Source organism: Natrix helvetica (genome assembly GCF_964273705.1).
Source record: "Natrix helvetica genome assembly, chromosome: 2".
NCBI lineage: Eukaryota > Metazoa > Chordata > Lepidosauria > Squamata > Natricidae > Natrix > Natrix helvetica.
The window spans coordinates 52,666,256-52,690,709 of record NC_138552.1 but is presented as its reverse complement, the minus strand read 5'-3'; the positions used below and the strand labels follow the sequence as shown (position 1 = coordinate 52,690,709).

The 24,454-nt window shown below is 36.0% G+C and overlaps 1 protein-coding gene across 1 annotated transcript in view; it reads left to right on the top strand.

The window, feature by feature from the left end:
- The window catches only part of MCC (MCC regulator of WNT signaling pathway), a 217,727-nt gene that overhangs the window by 113,584 nt on the left and 79,689 nt on the right, over positions 1-24,454 (top strand). Inside the window, exons 4-5 of the mRNA XM_081943823.1 lie at positions 20,713-20,826; positions 24,401-24,441. Of these exons, the coding sequence (XP_081799949.1) occupies positions 20,713-20,826; positions 24,401-24,441 (155 nt within the window). The remainder of the gene's footprint in view (positions 1-20,712; positions 20,827-24,400; positions 24,442-24,454) is intronic.

Genomic DNA, 24,454 nt, shown 5'->3' with positions numbered 1-24,454 from the left:
AAGGAAGAAGTGAAGAAAGAAGAGGGGTGGGATAATGAAGGGGTAGAAATGGTGGAAAATAAAAAGCAGACAAAAAATTTCATTGGGTTTGACAGTGGTATAGGGAAAATTGAAAAGGGGGATATGTTCCAACAAAAGGAAATAAAAAGCAGACGAAAGATCTCACTGAGTTTGACAGTGGCATAGGGAAAACTGAAGAATGAGGTTACGCCCCAACAAAGGGAAATACAAAAGATTTCACTGGGTTTGACAGTGGCTTGGGGAAAATTGAAGAGGAATGGACATGTCAAAACAAAGAAAAGGGAGAAGACAGGAATAGAGAAGTGGGACAAAAGACTTGCTAGGAAAAAATCAGACAATTAGAAATTGTTATATGGGAAACATAAAGCTGAGATGTGTAGTTTACTCTTATATAGGATAATAAAACTGAGTTGCTAATTGATTAAATATGATAATGAAAAGATAATTAAATAAAGGTTAAAATATATGGAATATGGACAAATATGAAACTCTTATGTGGAAAATGTAAAGTAGAAGTATGTGATTCACTTTTATACATGATAATTAAACTGAGTTGCTAACTGATTGACTATGACAATGAAAGGACAATTAAGTTTAGGTTAAAATATATGAAATATGGACACATATAGAACTCCTAAGATGATGAACAAAGTGAGATGTGTACCGCTTGTTAATCTATATAGTAGTTTAATGAAATTGTAATGAACATTGAACAGTAAGGATTGTTATTTAAAGACAATTAAGGGCAAGCCAAGTCAAGATATGGAAAAATGGAGAGGGAACATGAAAGATACTTACAATGGGAAATTATTGAGATTATAAATACAGAACTACAAATTTGGGGCGCATAAGGATGCATAACTATATAAATATAATCATGAGAATAGTTGGGAATCGTAACCAGGTCTACACCTCGGTCAAAAATAGGCTGGGGGTGGGTGGGTTGGTCTAAAAATACAATTACTATATATGTATGTTTTTTTTCTTTTAAAAAAGGAGGAAGATATATGTTAAAATTAAATTTCTATATTGAAAAGGAATTATAAATGCCATCAACATAAAGTGGAGCTTGCTCAGAGGCTGAAATACACCAAGTAAATAAGATGAAGAGTGCGAAGTAGAGGAGAGAGGTAAGGGAAGAAGTGAGGGATAGGAGAGAGGGCAGGGGGGGAAGAAGAGGAGAGAAAGAAGGAGTGAAAAGGGGAGAGAGGAGAAGGAGAGAGGAAGGGGAAGTAGAGAAGAGAAGGGCGACAGAGGGAAGAAAGTAAGTAGGGAGGAGGAGGAGAGAGGGAGAAGAAAGTGATGGATAGCGTACAAATAATGTGAATGGAGAGCAGAAGAGCCAATAATTGTTTTGGGGAGTTGATGGTAAGACAAATTGATGTAAACATTTAACAATATAATATACGCTGGTTATGTAATAGTATACATGTAATTATTTGTTATGAAAATGAAAAAATAAAAAACTTTAAATATATATAAAAAATACCAATGAATACAGAGTAGTAGCAGATTGCTAGTTTACCAAGATGGTCAAAACACTTGCATATGTTTAGCAAAACAAGAAATTCCTACCTGGATTGCCACTAAGCATTTTAAAGACTTTTTCAAAGAAGCCAAGGAAAGATACTGAAAATACCTTCATTGCTAGAAATATTGCCCCTAAACAATCTGGGTCCTAATTTTATTAACCTCGAAAAGATGGAAGGCTGAGTCAACCTTGAGCCGGTCAGAATCTAACTGTTGGCAGCCAGCAGTCAGCAGAAGAAGGCTGCAGTACTGCATTCTAACCATTCTGCCACCACAGCTTCATAAGCTATTGTCATTTTTAAAAGTCAGTACAAAATTAAAATTGTGTACAGACAACCTTCAAGGTTAAACTATATTGAGTTGGGTGATGTGCTGGATAAGTGCTAAAACAAAATTATTCTTTTCATGCCCATTTTCCTTGAACCATAACATTTGTTTCCTATTTCATGTAGATACTACTTTAATCATTAACACTGAAACTTGCACAATCTCTTACAGTTTGATTTTTGAGGAGCCTACATGTTTTCAGCATAATTTTCTTTTTAGTTTCATCCATATCTTCTATTTATGTCAGTACAGGCCAAGTAAATAATTTCTGGTTTTTTATTATATCTCTGGCCAGTCTGAAATATCTGATTCATGTACAGTGGGGCAAAAAAGTATTTAGTCAACCACCAATTGTGCAAGTTCTCCCACTTAAAAAGATGAGAGAGGCCTGTAATTGGCATCATAGGTAGACCTCAACTGTGAGAGACAAAATGTAAAAAAAAAAAGACCAAACAATCACATTGGCTGATTTGGAAATAATTTATTTGCAAATTATGGTGGAAAATAAGTATTTGGTCACCTACAAACAAGCAAGATTTCTGGCTTCTTCTTTAGGAGGCTCCTCTGTCCTGCACTCATTACCTGTATCAATGGCACCCGTTCGAACTTGTCATCAGTATAAAAGACACCTGTCCACAACCTCAAACAGTCACACTCCAAACTCCACTATGGTGAAGACCAAAGAGCTGTCAAAGGACACCAGAAACAAAATTGTAGACCTGTACCAGGCTGGGAAGACTGAACCTGCAATAGGCAAGCAGCTTGGTGTGAACAAATCAATTGTGGGAGCAATAATTAGAAAATGGAAGACATACAAGACCACTGATAATCTCCCTCGATCTGGGGCTCCACGCAAGATCTCACCCCGTGGGCTCAAAATGATCCCAAGAACGGTGAGCAAAAATCCCAGGATCACACGGGGGGACCTAGTGAATGACCTGCAGAGAGCTGGGACCAACGTAACAAAGGCTACCATCAGTAACACACTACGCCGCCAGGGACTCAGATCCTGCAGTGCCAGACGTGTCCCCCTGCTTAAGTCAGTCCATGTCCGGGCCCATCTGAAGTTTGCTAGAGAGCATTTGAATGATCCAGAAGAGGATTGGGAGAATGTCATATGGTCAGATGAAACCAAAATAGAACTGTTTGGTAGAAACACAACTCGTCGTGTTTGGAGGAGAGAGAATGCTGAGTTGCATCCAAAGAACACCATACCTACTGTGAAGCACGGGGGTGGCAACATCATGCTTTGGGGCTGTTTTTCTGCAAAGGGACTAGGACGACTGATCCGTGTACAGGACAGAATGAATGGGGCCATGTATTGTGAGATTTTGAGTGCAAACCTCCTTCCATCAGCAAGGGCATTGAAGATGAAACGTGGCTGGGTCTTTTAACATGACAATGATTCCAAACATACTGCCCGGGCAATGAAGGAGTGGCTTCGTAAGAAGGTCCTGGAGTGGCCTAGCCAGTCTCCAGATCTCAACCCCATAGAAAACCTTTGGAGGGAGTTGAAAGTCCGTGTTGCCCAGCGACAGCCCCAAAACATCACTGCTTTAGAGGAGATCTGCATGGAGGAATGGGCCAACATACCAGCAACAGTGTGTGCCAACCTTGTGAAGACTTACAGAAAACGTTTGACCTCTGTCATTGCCAACAAAGGATATATAACGAAATATTGAGATGAACTTTTGATACTGACCAAATACTTATTTTCCAGCATAATTTGCAAATAAATTATTTCCAAATCAGCCAATGTGATTGTTTGGTCTTTTTTTTACATTTTGTCTCTCACAGTTGAGGTCTACCTATGATGCCAATTACAGGCCTTTCTCATCTTTTTAAGTGGGAGAACTTGCACAATTGGTGGTTGACTAAATACTTTTTTGCCCCACTGTAGATTTTCAGTTTCATATACCATGCAGAATTAACACAAGGCATGCAGAAAGAGATTTCTGAAAGTAAAAGGTTGCAACATTCATGCAAAAGAGTTGACAGGTTATTAAGAACTCCCAAACCATGTCTGTTATCCTTCTACGTAGTATACTGATAGTATAGGTATTGTATTATAGGGCCACAAGTTAATTTTTAAAACACTATCACTTAAGTTACCTAACCATAGATTCAATTACATTAATTAGCAACAGAGAGAAAAGTAAAAAATATTTTTCATGATTATAAAATATATGTATTCTATTCCTAGAAATGCTTAATAGCATTCAGATACTTTGGGCATATTCTTTTTTTAAAAACCACTAAGGTTTTCCCCCCTCTTATTTGAGAGATGAACTGATTTCCTTTTGTTCTGAAATGATAGGAGGACCTTAGTTTGTCAGACAGCAGGCAACTCATGATATCCGACAAGAGGGCATGCTGTTCTTATGATTTATTTATAAAAGAAAACAGGTCATTCTGACATGACCCCAGAGCTTGCATAAAATGAACCAGATGGAATCAATAGAAGGTGTGCCCATATTTAATTCCCATTTACGTACCTACCTTGATTATGAATAATATTAACTATTTATATAATGTATCTTGAACAGTGGAACATTAAACTGCTTTATAGTTTGGCTTACTCTGCATCACTCAGAAATGTTCATGTATCCTTGATTTAATACTGTAGTATCTAGTTTTTAGTTTATATAAATATAAGTATTATGCATTTTCCTCATTTTAAAAAAATCTGGTCAACTCGTTGAAATAAATTGCTAAGTATATTTTCAGAACAATATTATTGATGCAAAATTCATCCCTGCCAATTGAGAAAGAATGTGATTTAAACCTTTATTTTTAATATTATGTTTATTTTTATTCTTCTAAAAGTTCTAATTTTAGCTGAAAATATCTCTAAATGGATGAGGAAATCTCAAATCCTTCAGAATCTAGCAATTGTAGGTTTTTTTTACAATTATGCATTCATAAATATATTCAGTTTTGAAAATTAATAGTTTAGGTTTTGCCACAATAAATACTTTTCAACTGTTCATTTTCTATATATGCAGTATATTGGTAGATTAATTAATCCATCGCTTAGCTTTTTAAAATGCTGATTATAAATATAACAATTACTGCAACAATTTACTAAATTGTAACAGCTCCATTGCTTCTTTTGCTCCTTACTTTTATATTTTTAAACTTTTTTTGCCAGATTACTTTCCAAATATTATATTGTCAGCTATGAAAATGTAAATGAGATTACTTTAAACAAAATATAGAGAGCTTTCATGGTATGACAACAGACCACAGTGCTGCTATAGTTCTTAATTATTATTATTTTTGCTAAGTATATTCTTTCTTTATCATCCTATTTGTCACTTATACCTTTGCCAGGGTTTAGTTAACTGCATAAGATGGAGGCAATTGCTTCTTTTAATCCATTATATCTCTTCTCTAAAATCAATTCTGATATATGTATAAGGGCAACTGCTCTGGTGATTTTCAATTACTTGGTAAATGCGTAGTAGTTAGTTATGGCTTCTAGAATTCCCTGTAGATTATTACATTACACATTCCCCCACCCAACCTGTGCAAAAGCTTAATCTCTTTAAAAGTCTCAATTTTAATTAACTCATCATGGGATGGAGCAAGAGATTGTAACTAAAGATGTTTATGTATTTCTTTGCAACATTTTTAATATGAGCTGATATAGTCTAGAAATATTGTTTTACGTTTTTGGAAAGTGGAAATAGAGATGAGTTTGAAGTGAAATGTAAATCTGACACAACAATATTACTGTTTTATATTTTCATGTTAATAATAAACTTTATTTCTAGAAGATAGAAAGTTGAGTTAGAAACTTTAAAAGTTTGTGAAAGAATTGTGAAATATATGATCACAGATTGCTATGTTAAAATGTGAATTTGTATTTCTTTTTTCCATCTTATTTAACTGAAGAAATTCAAAACAATGATGTAGACTAGGAATAAAGTGACTGAGATATCAGTTTATCTTCAGCGATAGAAACTCTGGAAGGTCTCAGCAAAGTATTGTTATTATGAGGGAAAATTGGGAAGGGGGAGTTTCTACTTATTCAATCTTGAGCTCTTGGAGTAAAAAATAGAAGTTGGATAAATTAGTGATGCAAATGGAATAAAATACAGAATAATGTATAATTGAAATAATATAAAATCAAATAACATGATGAGAAAGCAAGTGTTTAAATCAATATGAATACAATTAGAACTCAGTTTATTGATTATGCACTTGTAAAGGAATTCTAAAATTTGGGGAGAGCCTCAAGAAAGCCCTGCCTTTGAGTTTGCATCAAATTGATTCAGCTTGCCCAAAACCCAAATGAAAATTGTACAGGATAATAGGATCTTTCAGATAACTGAAGTCCTGAAACTTACTGAGCATTGCAGATCATAGACAGACTTGCAAATTTAGTCTAGGGACAATAGATTCCCTCTATAATAATAAAACACACCATTCTTTTATAGCAAGAGTCACCTATCTCTTTTAACTGATAAGATCATACAGAATTTTGGGACCATGCCGTATATTACTGACACAAAATAGTTGCCATGGGATAGGCACAAAATGGCTATTTAAAATTTATTGTGTTTATTGTATAACATAGTATATATGATGGGATCTAAATCCCATCTGATATAACTACTGCTTCTGGGCACATCGATTTATACTCTGAAAGCACAACCATTTCATAGAAGAATTCTCTTCCTCTCTTTCTAATAAACAATGTCCCTTTCCTTTTCTTACCTGAATCCCCAAACACATATCTCGAAGTGATGTCCCGGTGCTTGGAAGCCATACGGGTCTGGATGGATGGCAACCGACTCAAGCTCAACCCCTCCAAGACGGAGTGGCTGTGGGTTCCGGCCCCCCGGTTCAACCAATTGCTTCCATCTTTGGCCATTGGGGGCGTACAACTGGCCCCCGTGGAGCGGGCGCGCAATTTGGGCGTCCTCCTGGATGCCCGGCTGTCCATGGATGACCATGTGACAGCCGTGGCAAGGGGGGCGTTCTACCAGGTTCGCCTGGTGCGCCAATTGCGCCCCCTATTGAACCGGGATGCCTTACGCACAGTCACTCATGCGCTGGTGATGTCTCGCCTGGACTACTGCAATGCTCTCTACATGGGGCTTCCCTTGAGATACACTCGGAGACTGCAGTTGGTCCAGAATGCGGCCGCGCGGGTGATTATGGGGAGTACGAGGTACTCCCATGTGACACATCTCCTGCGCGAGCTGCACTGGCTTCCTGTGGTCTATCGGGTGCGTTTCAAGGTTCTGATTACGATCTTTAAAGCGCTCCATGGCACAGGACCTAGTTACCTGCGGGATCGCATCCTGCCCCATACATCCCTGCGACCAATTCGCTCGCACAGAGAGGGACTTCTCCAGGTGCCATCTACCAAACAGTGTCGGGGGCGACGCCTAGGAGCAGAGCCTTCTCTGTGACGGGCCCAGCCCTGTGGAATGACCTCCCCCCTGATATCAGGACTACCTCTGACCTCCGCTCCTTCCATGCAAAGCTCAAGACCCACCTCTTCCAATTAGCTGGCCTGGCTCAACCATAGTTTTACCTTATCGCTCCTGACGGGTTTTTTAAATCTTGTAATTTAATTGAGGGTGTTTTAAATTGTTAATTTTAAATTCTACTTTATATATTTCTTACCTCCTCCATGTATATGTGTACGTACGTTTATGTGTTTATTTTTATCTGTATATGTATTGTTCATTTGTATATTTTATGTGCTTTTATTGTACGCCGCCCCGAGTCCTTTAGGAGAGGGTGCGGCTAACAAATAAAATTTATTATTATTATTATTATTATTATTATCTCACTTTTCCCCATTTCTTCAGCTCAGCCAAAAATCTGGACAACTATTCTATCCAAAGCTACCTTTCCAATCAGCCTTATATTTGTTATGTAATCTGCCTTGTCAATTTTCCAACTTGTACTCCTTGTTTTCCAGACCGCAGTAGTCACAAGGATTGTCAGGTCATATTGGATAAAAGACTGCTTTCTAACTGATACGGGGACCAGTTTTCATGCCCTGCAACCATTGCAGCATTTCTGTGATCATGTGATCAAAATTTGGTTGCTTGGCAACTGGCATGTATTATCATGATTGCAGTGTCCTGGGGTCATGTGATCATCTTTTGTGACCTGACAAAGAAAGTCAATGGGGAAGGCAGATTCATATTATTAAGTACTGCCATGATTCACTTAATAGTGGTAAGAAAAGTTGCAAAATGGAGCAAAATTCTATTAACAACTGTCTTGCTTGCTTAGCAGTTGAAATTCCGGGTTCAATTGTGGTTGTAAGTTGAGGACTACATGTATCTTTACTTTCTAAAGATGATTATGGTAAATGCAAAACCCAACATTTTAAGGAAGTAAAGGTGATACCTACATTTCATTTTGCAGAATGCATGGCATTGGAATAAAATACATTTCTTTTTTTTAATGGTACATTTCAGAAAAAGGATTTACAAGTAGCATGTTGGATATCTCCCATTTTTATACAATGATTATGTGAAGTAGAAATTTCAATAACCTTATCAACCATTTTTTCTGGATATTTATCTTGGAGGACCTGATTGGGCAGACAGTCCAAAGATTTTAAAACTGATATACCTGTTAATAACTAGGATTTGGTGGTGGGGGATCATAAGGCAAAGGAAAGAGAATAACATATTTACTCAATTGTCTGATTGATCATGCTTTTTATTTTCATTGGTGTAGTTCAGCCAAGTTAAAAAAAAAACTTTAAAGGTGGTCAGTATGTGATGGCTATATATTGGAAGCCTACAAAATTCAAGGTTTATGTTCTTGTAACATTACTTAGATTTATAGCCATGTCATTGATAGTAAATACAAAACCCTGCTCCATTAATGTACTCTGAGGAAGCAAACCCTGAAATCTAGAGAAGCACAACATACATCATTTCACTTATAAATTACAAGTAGTAATTTACACTGGACATTTTCATATTTTTATTAGTTTGATCATTAAACATTTTAGTTAAATTTTTACATCCATATTTGGTTGAAAAGTGTTTTGTAATACTATATATACTGTATTATATATATATATGGTTTTCTCTGCCAGCAGCAATCATACTCAGCACGGCATTGGTCAAGGTAGAAATCAATAGGTAAAGTTTGCCTCACACGTATGTGCTAGTTGTTCCTGACTCTAGGGGGTGGTGCTCATCTCTATTCCAAAGCCGAAGAGCCAGTGCTGTCTGAAGACATCCCCGTAGTCATGTGGCCAGCATCACTAAATGGCGAAGGCACATGGAATGCTGTTACCTTCCACCAAAGTTGGTTCCTATTTTTCTACTTTCATTTTTTACGTGCTTTTGAACTGCTAGGTTGGCAGAAGCTGGGACTAGTAACGGGAGCTCACCCCGTTACATGGTGCTAGGGATTCAAACCGCTGAACTGCCGATCTTCTGATTGACAAGATCAACGTCTTAGCCACTGAGCCACTGTTCAGAAAATCAATAGATTAGAAGAAATCAAAGGCAACCAAATAGAATTTTTTTAAATCAAGTAACAAGAAAAAGTATTTATATAAAATAGATTGTCTCTGGAAGCCTTGGATGTGATTCCCAAACCATTCAAAATGTTACCCCTGAATTATTTTTAATACCAGATTTTTGTCCTTGTGCTATCTTATTTGGAATGCAATTCCCTGCATGCCACTCCTATGGTAATCCTTGGTTTAAAAACTTGTAATTTGTAATGTATTAGAATCCATTTTAAAGCCTACAGAATCGATATCAAATGGCTGAAAGAGGCTTTCAGTGAAGGCCAGTGCATTCTTCATCAATCACCATTGCCAGATAGTTTTAAAGAGAGTCCCAGTTTCAAGGGTAAGACTTCTGTTAGCGGGTGGGAGAGAGCCCGGACAGCCATATTTGTTGCAGGGGGGCAGAGGACCCATGACCATGGCCGCCACCTGCTGATCAATCATTAGCTGTGATTCCCGAAAAATCTGCAAGCCACGGTCTTGCCACTTCATTAAGAAGGTGAACTCAGAACTAACAAAGAAACAGTTGTTATTTTCACTGAGACATACCAAACCCAACTAGTCATTATTGCAGTTGAATTCACAATATAGATTGCTGTTGTTCATTCATTCAGACGACCAACCCAGATTGGATCCTGCAAAAAAATATATTAAACCATGGGTTAAACTGTGGTTCATGTAAACCTAATTTGTATTTTTACATTTACATTACTGTTACTGTTGCTGTAAGAATTAAAAGAATGTTCAGTTACTGAAATGCATATGCTTTTATTGATTTGGAGATGCTTGAGTTGAACCTAGCAATATGAGTTGGAAGTGATAAATCTATTTTAAAATACAATTAGCTCAATTAACCCAGACCATAAAATTTTGCTTAATAAAAGTCATGTACTTTCCTAATTGAAAAAATGTAACTTCCCTTATCTTATGCTTCAGTAAATTTTGCCAGGAATTTTGGCTGTATAAGCAACATACACATCATAGCATACATATGCGATCTTATTTACAGTCACAAAGAAAATTAATTGCTAATCATTGCTATCAGATACTGTACACTTGGACAGAATTTCTGCTTACTTTCTTAAATGAGGAAGCAAGGATACTTGTTTAAAGGAAGTTAATTAACTGTGCCCTCCAGTGAACATTCAAGAACCAGACAGTGTTTTTTTAACATACATTTATTTGATTATATTATCTGTTTGAATGCTCAGACTAGTCATTCTCCAGTGGTACACTTCTTAACTCGCAAACATAAATTATTTTGAATACTTAATTTGATATAGCTGACATTAGAACATGTTCCGCAACGATTGTGCAGTCCCAAGACTATAAACAAGTGTATTACAAAATTGCAGCTGCTTTACAGTGGCCCTGCCTCTTTGTGTCCTATATTGTATCTCTGAGAGATTAGAAGGAAGACCTGTTCTGTGCAACTCCCTTTGATGCAACATTGCAGTACAAAATTGACTAATAAAGGTCGCCTTTATGGGAATATCTGCATTCCCATAAAATGTGGGATTTAACATACTCCCATTTCAAAAGCTTCATAATGGAACATTAATCAATACCATTTATGTATTTTCATATTTCTGTGACAGGTGTAAATAGAATATATTCCATTATACTTACAGTTTCCTGTGCCACTCTTACTCCCACACACTTGTGTGTGTGACATTGTGTATGTCTGTGAGAAGAGGTAAATCAGTTCATACGTACGTACATACATGCATGCATGCATACATCCTTTATTGTCATTGTACAAAATAATGCAAAATTTGTTTCAAGAGCTAACTTCTGCTGAAGAAGCAGAGAAAGACAAATTATGTATATATAATTACGTCTGAATGACTTCATTCCAAATTATCAGTTAACAGTTTTAAAAAGAAACAAAATGCCCCTAATTTGTTCAGTATATTACACTACTACCATCTGCCCCCAATCAGCAATCCTTTTTAAAAAAAATGATTATATGAATCTGTTATTTGGAATACAATATTTTTCAGGATTTAAGTATACTTATTCACTTAAAATAGTATTTTTATTCTCTAAATCGCATTAGCAATTCATGCATTTTCTCAAATACCATTTTTTCGCTTCAAAAAAAAAATTACTTAGAATTCCATCTCAGGCATTTTTGCTTTGTATTGATAGTTTTTTGTGAATGTACAAGGCAGTTAGGTTTTAACAATACTGAAGACATGGGACTTAAAAAAATAATTTCCTGCTCAGAAATTTAAGAGTTTGAGTATGGTGTATTTCTACGGCTTTAATTTTGTTTGAATGGCTTTTCCATTCATTGGTTGATATAAGCTTGAAAACCTGTTTGGTGAGAAAAATACATGAGCACATCTGTGTTTCTACCTAATCGTCACTGAGCTGTTCCAACTGGGTGGGGTAGAGCCTTGCTCAAGGTTAGAAGCACAGTGTTGGTTGTTCAGACAGTCTTTGAGGCAGAATTACAACCTTTGGAACTCTGATATTCTTCTGAGGTTAGTGTGAATATTTATAAATATAAATGTTTTGTAAGATAATGGAATGTTTAATGGTTAGAGAACAGAATAGACAATCTCTGTAAGGGATCCACTGATTTCTTTACAAATGCAGGGAAACATTTTCCAGAAATGTATAGTTGGTCCTCTTTCTTTTACTAAGCTATTAAAAAAAATATTATACATGGTTTTTGTACTACAGCAATTTTGTTCTAGGCTCAAAAATTATTTAAGTGTTTTTTCACTGAAAGTGTAACAGCTGTGTAAGATTTATGACTATATGTAGATCTATTAATACATGTTACTGGGAGAAATATCTAAAAAGCAAATCTGATTCTTAGATCTCTTAGAGATCTTCTTAGATCTCTTTTTTAATACTGGGTGTTATAAAGTGTATACTGTGTATTTCTTCCTAAGATTTTCTATTGATAGCTCTTCGTTAACTGGTTTCATTAAAAAGTTTCCCAATAAAGTTTAGCACATAGGTCTGCAGTAAGATTGATGACCGTGGAGTAAATTATAATGTGTATCTATCAACAAATTTACAGTTGCAATTGAGGATTATAACATATTGCCATAGCATTGGTTATATTGCTATGTGTTCACAAAATTTAGTTTGAATTTTACCATTTTCTAATTCATGGCATTTTTTTTTAATTTTGAAAGAAAGCCCATTGGTCTCCTGAATGTAAAAGTAATCTATTTAATGAAATATGGAAAAAAATAGGTGCCCAAATCCTCATATTTATACACATACCCATGTATACGGTTATGTGAAAAAGAAAGTACACTGTCTTTGAGTTCTATGATTTTACGTATCAGGACATAGTAAAAAAAAACCATCTGGTTCTTCGCAGTTCTTAAAAGTAGGTAAATACAATCTCAGATTAACAACATACAGGTGAAACTCTCGAAAAATTAGAATATCGTGCAAAAGTTCATTTATTTCAGTAATGCAACTTAAAAGGTGAAACTAATATAAGAGATAGACTCAGTACATGCAAAGCAAGATAGTTCAGGCTGTGATTTGTCATAATTGTGATGATTATGGCTTACAGCTCATGAAAACCCCAAATCCACCATCTCAGAAAATTATAATATTACATGCAATCAATAAAACAAGGATTGTACATAGAACAATATCGGACCTCTGAAAAGTATAAGCATGCATATGTACTCAGTACTTGGTTTGGGCCCCTTTTGCAGCAATTACTGCCTCAATGCGGCGTGGCATGGAAGCTATCAGCCTGTGGCACTGCTGAGGTGTTATGGAAGACCAGGATGCTTCAATAGCGGCTTTCAGCTCTTCTGCATTGTTCGGCCTCATGTCTCTCATTTTCTCTTGGCAATACCCATAGATTCTCTATGGGGTTCAGGTCACGCAAGTTTGCTGGCCAATCAAGCACAGTGATCCCACAGTCATTGAACCAGGTTTTGGTGCTTTTGGCAGTGTGGGCAGCTAGAAAATGAAGTCAGCATCCCCATAAAGCTCATCTGCGGAAGGAAGCATGAAGTGCTCCAAAATCTCCTGGTAGATGGCTGCGTTGACCCTGGTCTTAATGAAGGACAGTGGTCCAAAGTCCTGTTGCTCAGTGGTCCAAAGTCCTCTTTTCTGATGAGAGCAACTTTTGCCAAAAGCACTAAAACCTGGTTCAATGACCATGGTATTACTGTGCTTGATTGGCCTCTACATTCTTCCTCCATACTCTGGGTCCTTGGTTTCCAAATGAGATGCAAAAGTTGCTATTGAAGCATCTTGGTCTTCTATAACACCTCAGCAGTGCCACCGGCTGATGGCTTCCATGCCATGCTGCAAAAGGGGCCTAAACCAAGTACTGAGTACATATGCATGCTTATACTTTTCAGAGGTCCGATATTGTTCTATGTACAATCCTTGTTTTACTGATTGCATGTAATATTATAATTTTCTGAGATGGTGGATTTGGGGTTTTCATGAGTTGTACGCCATAATCATCACAATTATAACAAATCGGCTTGAACTACCTTGCTTTGCATGTAATGAGTCTTATCTCATATATTAGTTTCACCTTTTAAGTTGCATTATTAAAATAAATGAACTTTTGCACGATATTCTAATTTTTCGAGTTTCACCTGTATTACATATCATTTATTTTAAAAAAAGAAACAGAAAATTGGGAAAATTGAAAAATGTGAAAAACTAAGTACACCTTATGATTCTATAGCTTGTAGAACAATTGTTTGTATGATTTTATCAGTCTCACATGGTTGTGGAGGAATATTGGCCTATTCTTCTTTGTAACATTGCTTCAGTTAATTAACATTTTGGGGCATTTATTTAGGTACAGTTCTCTTAATATCCCACCACAGCATTTCAATCAAGTTGTCCTCTGAACTTTGACTGCGTCCTTGATTCTTTTCTTTTTCAACCATTCTGTTCTACATTTGCTGATGTGCTTGGGATCATTGTCCCTGTGTTGGCCAAACACATATGGCCTCACCTTTGAGTCTAGAATAGTTTGGTATACAGAACAGTTCAGGACCAACTCAATGACTTTAAGGTGTCCAGGCCCTGTGGCTGCAAAACAAGTCTAAATCATCATCTTTAAACCACTATGATTGATGGTTTGTATGAGATGTTTCTGCTGATATGCTGTGTTTGGTTTTCACTAAACATGGCACTATGCATTATCCATTTTGGTCTCATTTGTCCAAAGAACTGTGTTCCAGAAGTCTTGTGATTTGTTCAGATGCAAACCTAAGTGATGCTACCATGTTCTTTTTAGAAAGAAGAGGCTTTATCCTGATACTTGTTCAGTCTTTTTCTAATTATACTGTCATGAACATCAACATTTAACATGTTAACTCTGGCCAGTAGAGTCTAAGATGTAACTCTTGGATTTTTGCAATTTCTCTGAACATTACATGGTCCGACTTTGGGAAATTTGCCAGGACATCTACTCCTGGGAAGATTGGCAACTGTCTTAAATGTTTTCCACTTGTGAATAATCTTCATCACTGTAGAATGATAGGGTTTAAACTGTTAGGAAATGGCTTTATAATCCTTTTCAGTTTGATGGGCAGCAACAATTGCTTCTCTATGATCATTACTGATGTCCTTCCTCTTTGGTATTGTATTAACACACACCTCAGTGCCAGAGATCAGCAAACTCTTAAAACTTCAGCTTTTATAGAGGTAGTCACACTTGCTGATGATCAATTTATCAAAGGCACTTGAATAGCAGCATCTGGCTGCTACAGAGCCTCTTCAGACCTAAGAAAGCAGTAAGCCTCTACTTAGTTTTTCAAACATGGCTTCTCCATTTTGGTTTCTTTTTCTAAAATAAATGTTGACATGGTATAATATGTCAATTGTTGTTATCTATCTGAGGTTGTATTTATCTACTTTTAAGAACTGCTAAGGACCAGATGATTTTTACATGTCCTAATATGTTAAACCATAGAATTCAAAGAGGGTATACTTTCTTTTTTAGATGTGCATATTAAATTTAGCTACTTTATATTGTTATTGCATTTGGTTCTGTATATTTTATTCATTTATCAAAAATGAAGTAACTGAGCGGTTTACAAATAAAAGCCATGCAACCATATGAAGACATAGATAAATATACGGTAGACACAGAAGTAAAAACAAGTTAAAAAGGCAGAAGGAGTGTCCTTGACCCTTCCAAGTGTTGCATGTCCCTCTTAGATCCTTATGCCAATTGGCAGAGCCAGGTCTTGTCACACTTCCTCAATATCAGCAGAGTAGGAGCTGGAATAGAGTTGTGATTTATATGAAAGAAGTTTGGATACTGAAGAGAAATTTTAAAAAGATACAATAAACATCCTGTAGCATTTGAAATACAACTATAAGCATAACCATATCTTTTAGAGCAATTGCTCTAAAAGGTTACAAATTGGAAGTATCAGTTAGGGACAGTTGTTTCTCTTTGGTCCTTGAGTTCAAAACAGACTGAACTCAACTCAGCTCAATTCAGCTCATCAGCCTGCCATCAACACATCCCAATCAACATCTAAAAAGCCGTTTACAACAGGCACTGTAAATACCACACAGAGACCAGTACACACTCCCAGATTGGATCCTGTAAACAGATTCACAGGAAATATGGGCAATGTTTGAGTTGCTGAAAGTCACAACTCAGTCTCATCTGAGGATCTGGCAACATCACTCAAAGGGACAAGGCCAAAATAATTTAGATTCTTTTGCCTGTGTTTCTCCCTTCTCTCTCCTCATATGTTAATGGTCAGAATGGAATCATTAAGTTAAGCTCACTCCAACCCCACACTGTCATCAAATAGCAATTTAGATTGTTTTTGAAAGGGTTTCAAAGAGGTGTAAGATGTTCAGATATAATTTTACTTCTGCATCCACTAGAGGCTAGGCCTTTTTTAATTTAGCTATCACCCTCTTTCCAATTCTGTGGTTTAGAACCTTAAGGAAAATCTCTAGTTTGATCTACAATGAAACTTGCTCCAGGCACCGGTAACTTCTATGGACACATTGCTTCCACATTGAACAGGTGCAGGCCTCTCAGCTCCCTGTAGGGCACACTATGCATTAAAAAATAAACAACAAGAAAACAAGAATTTGTAATCTGAGCTTTGTTTGATTCTCTCAGAGTTTTTCTTTGTATTTGTGGTGTTCTTGAATGGAAAATGATTCCATTCAAAAAACGTTTTGCTGAGAAAAGATTTTATAGTCCCCATTTGCCTAGTCTTTCTTTGCCAAATGTGCTGTACTTCATTGCCCTTCATCTCAGATGCCATGATTGCTGTCACTGAGGGGAGCTATAGTCAAGACATCTGGACAACTGCTTATGAGAAGGATTTGTTAAGCATATTATATTTTTTTCTTTTTAATTTGTGTTTATTGCTAAAAATTTGAAGTACAAGGAAAGTGGCAAAAAGTAAGATGACACAAAAAGGCTGCTAAATTTGAATTCAAAAATGTAATTGAAAAAGGTCAAAAGTACATTACTTTTTAGTTATACTATGTATTTTCTGCTTCTTGTATATTTGTATCCGCACCAAAAGTCACAATTTAGATATTTAAATTTTGTACTAGGAATTATTGGTTTCTTATTTGAGTGAGATATACAAGTTCCTGCTTGAGGATATTATATCTTCTGTGTGTGATATTGCTACTTATGGATTCGACAAGGAAGCTGCCTAGGAACCATTGAGTTGATCGAGTGAAGGATTGTGACTCCCTATTCAACAAACTTATTGAGTCTTCTGTCCAATAAACAAAAAAAGCAATACGAGGTTTTATGTACATTGAAGTTGCAAATTGCAGGCCTTTTATATTAAAGACTATAGCTCCATTAGTACATTTTTTACTACACTTCCTTAATGACATTAGGAAAATAAGCTATTAATCCATCCGTGACTGCTTCTGCATATTTTACAGATGTTTTAGCTATGACTTTTAAATGACTTTGCTACAGCTTAAGCAACAAAATTTTAGGGGTGACTAGACAACCCACAATGTTTTGGATCATTGTTTCAAGAATATTTCCTTACCTAAACAGAAAATTACAACAGTTAGGCAAAAATCAGTGGGAGTGAGACAACTTCCAACTTCCCCATTCAGTTTCCTTGTGGGAAGCTGGCAGTAAGTGGCAAAAATCTTCCTCCCTCCCTCCCTCCCTCCCTCCCTTCTTTCCTTTCTTTCCAGCTTGGACACAGTAAGTCAATTTATCGTAGAAAGATCAGGTGAATGCATCACTTTCAATGACTCTATTTTCACGTTTATTTCTGCTAAATAGTCAAAAATTGATAATGGACATATGTCCAATGTCCAAGTAAGCTTTGCCTAGACACAAGTGCTGTACTTGATTTTTAGAAATCTCTTCCTGACATCTTTTTGTAGAAAGTGCTCCAGTCAAGCAGCAGCTGCTGAGGAGAGAGGATTGGTGTATCTAAAATGTCTAAGGAATTTTGTTCCTCGCTGTTGTTATAAAGTGCTGGGAGTAGCATAAATCTTCAATATCTATTTTGCACCAATGCTTGGCACAAAATTAGCTTTATTCAATTTTAGGAAAATGTAAACAAAATAGCTCATTTTTTCCAGTAAAGAGATAACTGTTTTTTCCCCTAAAGCTTTGTGACATTTGCTCTTATGTTAATAAATTATACTCAAATTCAGTTAATTAAGTTGAGTTTAGTTCTGAGAAGACATACACTATTAAAGTATTTGTTTTTCTTTAGACTCTTTATGTGAGAACATCCCATCTCTAATAATCATATTGAAAATGTGTGTGGGGGGGGGTGTTGGTGTTGGTATGCCTTCAGATCATTTTTTGACTCCTGGGGCTGCCTTGGACAGATTCCTGCAGTTGTCATGACAAGTAGTTTGTCATTGCCTCTCCTTCCTAGGAGTGACAGAATGTGACTGTCTCAACATCACCCAGATGATTTTATGGCTAAAACGAGACTAGAACTCACAGTCTCCCAGTTTCTAGCATGGTGCTTTAACCAGTAAACCAAACTGGCTGTTTTTTTAATATGTATGTTCATTAAATTCCTTAATAACATATTATTGAGAAAGACAACCATTTTATAGTGAAATTATTTTATTCATTTATACTGAATAATAATAACAATTAAGCTTTTGATTAAACTGTGGATACATCAGGATTTTCTCTTGCATCAGAATTGTTTCTTGATGAGCAAATCCTGCCCTTGGACGTAACCTGCCCAGAAGTCAATTAAGATACAAATCTAATTAAATGAATGAATAATGAAGTAACCATTTTTAAGAGAGCATAATTTAGTGTACTTCTAAGAAAATAATAATACAAATGAAGGATTTGTAAATGTTAGTTTAATGACAGTTCACCTGCCTATATAGCAGTAACCTAGGCTAATGATGGCGAACCTTTTTCTTACGGCATGCCAAAATTGCATGCCCACACCAATTAAATCTTCCCTGTCCACGACAACCCCCCCCCATGCATGGGTGCATGACACCTCCCCAGGCTCTGGAGGCTTTCCTAAGGGCTGGGGAGGGCGAAAACGACCTTTCCCAGCCCCAGAGGCCCTCCAGAAATGGATTGTTTCTGATCTTCCAATTGGCTCGTTGGGGCTGTCTTTTGCCCTCCCCAGCCTCTGGAGGCTTGCTTGAAGCATGGGGAAAGCGAAAAATGGCCCCAACGGCCCAATCGGAAGTTTGGGAATGAACTTACAGTTGGCCCGTTGGGACTGTTTTTCACCCTCCCCAGCCTCTGGAGGCTTCCCTGAAGCCTGGGGACGACAAAAATGGCCTCCCCCTGCCCTCTGGAAGGGCAAAAAATCAGCTGGCAGAACTGATGGCTAGCATGCCAACAAACATGGCTCCGCGTGCCACAGGTTTGCCATCACGGACCTAGGCAATAAAAATACAAAACCACAAAAATCTTTACATCTTGCCATTTTAAACAATTCTCAAACTTCTAGGTATTTAAGCAGCTGGTATCAACTGGATTTCACATTCTTTTCCATTTGGATCATTGTTTTCACTTTGAGATTGGGACTGAACTAATAATCTTTATGATTAATCTTTATGATTCATAAACTAATCGTTATGATTTTGGTGATTTCCGCTAGACACTATACAAGAGGAGCATATTCCCACTGATCTTACTGGATTTTGTTGGGAAGGTTGTTGGACTGGTGGTAGTGAACCAATTTCACGGCATTTTAGAGAAAGTGGATTGATCAGGTCCAGAGACCTAGATTGGCATAGCGAACCCTTTGTACATTAAACCTTTCAGTGGCTTTTTATACCATCAATCAAGGTATTCTGTTGGACTGGATACAGAGGTTTGAGATAACAGATGATCGCATATAATGGTCCTGCTCCTTCTTCAGTGGTTAGTTTCAATCTGTGACACTGAGGAAGTAGTGATTCTCTACGTGGCCCCTGGGTGGGTGTTACTGCTTGATGTCATCCAACGGGATAATGTATCATGAGAATGCTGATGATACCCAGTTGTACGTCACTGTTGTTGATGTTCTTTTCTGGTGCCTGAAAGTTACCTGGGTCTGGCTGGAAAAAACAGCTGAAGGTGAAGCCTAAAAAATCTGGGCTGCTATGGGTATACCGAGGTTTTCTGTTGTATCAAGTTGTTCCTTGATGGTCAAGAACTTGAGTGTTTGTTTGGGTTGGTTTCATGGTACAGTTTAAGATGTTGGTTTTAACCTTTCAATCCCTTTTATGGCTTGCTGCCTAGGTGCAATACAGTCTGCTCTAGCCATCACTGGCTCCATCACTTACAGTAGGTCAAGCAGAGATAACTATTACTGATCCCACATTTTTGGAAGGTCCAGGAGGCTAAAGTTAGAAGTGCTGCCTTTCTCTAGTAGAACCAATTCTGTGGATTGGCCTCCTAGTTTTAATTAGGCTACCCTCCTCATTGATGTCAAATAAGTTTTTAAACATGGAGTTACTCAAAAGACTTTTCCTAATTTTATTATGCCATATTTACTTTTTTATTTTTATTGTGTTTTATATTTGGGTGGTGTTGCTTTAACATTTGTGTTGCTGTTATCAATGAATGTTTTACTCGCTTTTTGTACCCAATGTCAGCTTTCAAAAGTTCCTAAATTGTGACAGAGTAGAAATTTGATTAATAAATGAATTATAAAATTTTAAAAAGAAAATGTATTAAACATTAATGCTGGAAATACACAGTAGAAATTTTTGAATAATGTGAAATTATTTGTTCTATTTATTCATTTGAAATGTCAAATTATGAAAATTTATATATGAATTATACCACTTGCATTGTCTCAACCAGGATATGGTTTGTTGATTGTATTTAGTTTTAACTCCATTTTGTTTATTTGTTACAGTTCCACTTAGCAGCCCTGGCATCTTTGAAAGGCGACATCGTTGATCTTAATAAGCGCTTACAGCAAACAGAACGAGAGAGAGATTTGTTGGAAAAGAAATTGGCAAAAGCCCAGGTTAGTTATTATTCAACTATTATTATTCAACTATATTATTCAAATGGCCGTGGCTCAATAACTCAAGCATTTAAACCAATCAAAAGAATTGTTGTTGCATCAAAGGCATCAAATGTGACTTTTCACAGATGAACATAATAAAGTCTTATCAGAATAGTTTCTTGATACTAAGGGCATTGGGAAACAAAATTGTGTTATTTTTCTAAACAAAAGAACATAATACATAATCAAGTTATTGCCCTATTCAAAGAGTTTATACAGTTTCTGAAAAACAAAATTCCTGCAAATATGACCAAAAATTCCCATACCATGGAAGTGGTACATTCAGTTCAAAAGGGTATGCATATTTATTGAGCTTCTCACTCATTGAAGCAAAATTTCCATTTGTAGAAAAATTAATTGATTTATAAGCGCTTGAAAACAATTATCAAGATTCAGCATGGATTTCTGAAAAATCCAAGTCTTCTGCAGTGTCTCGCTAGACTACTTTCTGGTATTAAGCTTTCTTAATAGATTATGGCAGTATACATATACTATACCTTTATTTTAGGAAAACATTTGATAAAAGGACAGAAAATATTTGATTAGCAGACTGTGTAAGGCTGGACGAGATGACATGACAGGTTGACACATACAGTAACAATCTTAAAATTGCACTTGAAGAATATTCACCAATGACTATTTCATCATATTGGAGTGATATTGGATGTGATGCCACAAGACTGGGACTTGATCCTAGACTCTTAAAACAGACTTGTAATGACTTAGATGAATTGGTAGAAGGAAACAAATGTAAGATGATACAAAGTAGAGTAGGACAATTAATATCAAAGAAGACAAGTAAAATTCAAAATAATCATGCGAGATTAGAGAAGTGGGCTGAAAGATAACATAATGAATTCAGTAAAGATAAATACAAAATTCTTCACTTAGGAAACTAAATGAAGCCACAAGTAAAGGATGGGAATACTTGGCTTGGTAATAACAGTTATGAAAAAAAGGTGAGTAGCAATGTGATGCATTGTAAAAAAAAAAAAGTCAAATACAAAATTAGGCTATATCGATAAGAACATACTCTATAGTCTAATACAAGCAAACTGCAATTGTAATATCCTGGCCTTGGTTCTTTCTCTTGCTCACAAAATTAAAGAAGCATTTTTAATTTAATTTAATTTTTAATTAATTTAATAGCAGAACCATCTCTGCTAACCAGTTTATTAGCCAAAATCTACATTGAACGTTGCTATGGACAAAGCTTGACTGCTGGGTTGAGTAACCCACTGAGCACTGCAACTTGCTTCTACTTGCTACTTAAGTATACTTATTACTCCTTCCTCTTTGTATTTTCCTGATAACAGCAACCTGGTGAGGTGATTTGGGTTGAAAGAGAGTCACTGGCCCAAAGTCATCCAGTCAGTTTTCATAGTTAAAATGGGACTAGAACTCAGAGTCTCCTGGTTTCTAATCTAGGGCTTTGTTTCAAGTTATTGAAGACTATCTGCTAACAATAATAGCAGGAAGATTAAAAAAGAAATCCTTGCTCAGTTTGGACAGGAGTTAATACATATACCAGAATTGTGTATCCTTTGATTAGTATTAATATAATTTAACAATAACAATATCAAGTAGGCAAGTGTACAGTAAGATCATCACATCACCAGATAATTATTCTTTGGAGATCACATGTAGCTATAATTATAAATTATAATTATAATATATCTAAACTGGGAACAATTTTGTTTTGAGACTGAAGGAAAGTTTTCAAAGAAGTTGTTAACGTAGAAGGAAGAGCACTAGAGGCATATTCTGTCACCTCCCCTTTTTAGTGCCTATACTGAGAAATATTTGATGAATTTAGACCTTCACCCTGATTGCCAATAAATAATATATAATTTAAGATATACAGATGATACTATGTCCTAGAATAGTAGAGGAACTAAAGAACCTGAGAATAGTGAAAGTGTAGGTTACATTTTAATGCCAAACCCACAAAGTGAAGAAGTAAAATAAAAACAATAATCAACTATACCTTTCTTTAGCAAGACAAAAAAAATGGCAATTTTGGAAACTTAAACTTAGAAGATGAGGAAAAAAAACTGGTGTTGTAAAGAGGCAAATAAAAACGCTGTTTTAGAAATTAAAAATATTCTTATCTCAAGGAAAATAGATTTAAAATGAAGAATGATCAGAAGTTGTAGTTGGTCAATTCTCTATATAATGGTTAGAAGGAACAATAGAAAAGAAGTAAGATATCACAAAGCAGCACCTACAGAAACCAGGTACATATTTGGGTTTCTCTGAATTATGAAAAATTACAGAAGTAGCATAGAGGAGATGTGGCCATCCACATCCTGGTAGGAGAAGACACTTGAGCTATATTAAACATATGAATACACAGATGCTCTTCGATAAAAACAGATTATTAATTAAAGAAAAAATAATGTAATAATCTTCAATATACTAGTAATATGCAATTCAATATTTTTAATGATTTGTACTATCATTAAAAATAGGTGGTCTCTGTGAATATTTTAATATACAAGATAACTAATATCATTTTTAAAAAGAAATTGGATTATTGTTCAATTAATTAAAATGTTATATTGTGAAATTTATATCTGAAATATTTGCTGCTGTGATAAAAGAGTGAAAAAGTAGCATGGAGTAACTTCTTTAAATGAGTTAGGTTGACAGTTCCATGAAAAAACATGAATCGTTTTCCAGTTAATGAGGTAGCTACAGTATGTCATAGATTGCATAGTTATCTAGCTTAGAATTCTGGTCTAGTTTTCAGGCAGTGATTGTTTTACCATAAAATAATGGAATATGTGTTTTGAATTCAGTTAAACCCAACAGATATGTGAAGATTATCCCCATATCAGGATTATAAATCATTCTCATCAACCCACTATCATTAAAGCATTATCCCAGCTACTCTAAAAAGGAAAAGGTTTTGCATCTAGTTTTGGTCCTACTTCCTGCTTTGCTCCTTACTCTAAATGAGTTAACAGGAAAACTAGCCTCCTCTTTTCCTTCGACATGACACATCTTGTAAATTAGCATGAATAATTTGATTGATTCATTGAATAATGTAATGATCCAGTCTTCCTATGGAACTTTCATCACTTAAAATTTAAATTTAGTCTCATAATTAGCCGAGTCTACAGAGGTACAGTCTTTCATTGTAATGAAACTACAGCATGTTACTATAAGGTTTTATATCTAAAATGAGAGGACCCATTAAGTTGTATCAATGTGCTAAAAGTGATAGGGTTTTCATTCCAAATTCTGTGATTCATACATATATACATATATATATACACATACATACATACATATACATATACATATATACATACAGCATAAGTTGCCATCAGGAATATTCCAGATCAATGTTTTTGGTAGGAGTCTTCTTTAATATTAGGTCTGAAATGGGTATATAGCCAAAAATAATTTCAGTGTGGTCCATCCCACCAGGCGGGACACTTCTTTTTAGCAAACACACCGAACAGATTGGCCTCTCTTCTGTATAGTGGGAATGACATCCAGATGTCATTGTGACTTTTTTTTGCAGATCCAAACCATCCAGAAATCAACCCTTTTACACTTCTGGCAGTACTGTTTCAAA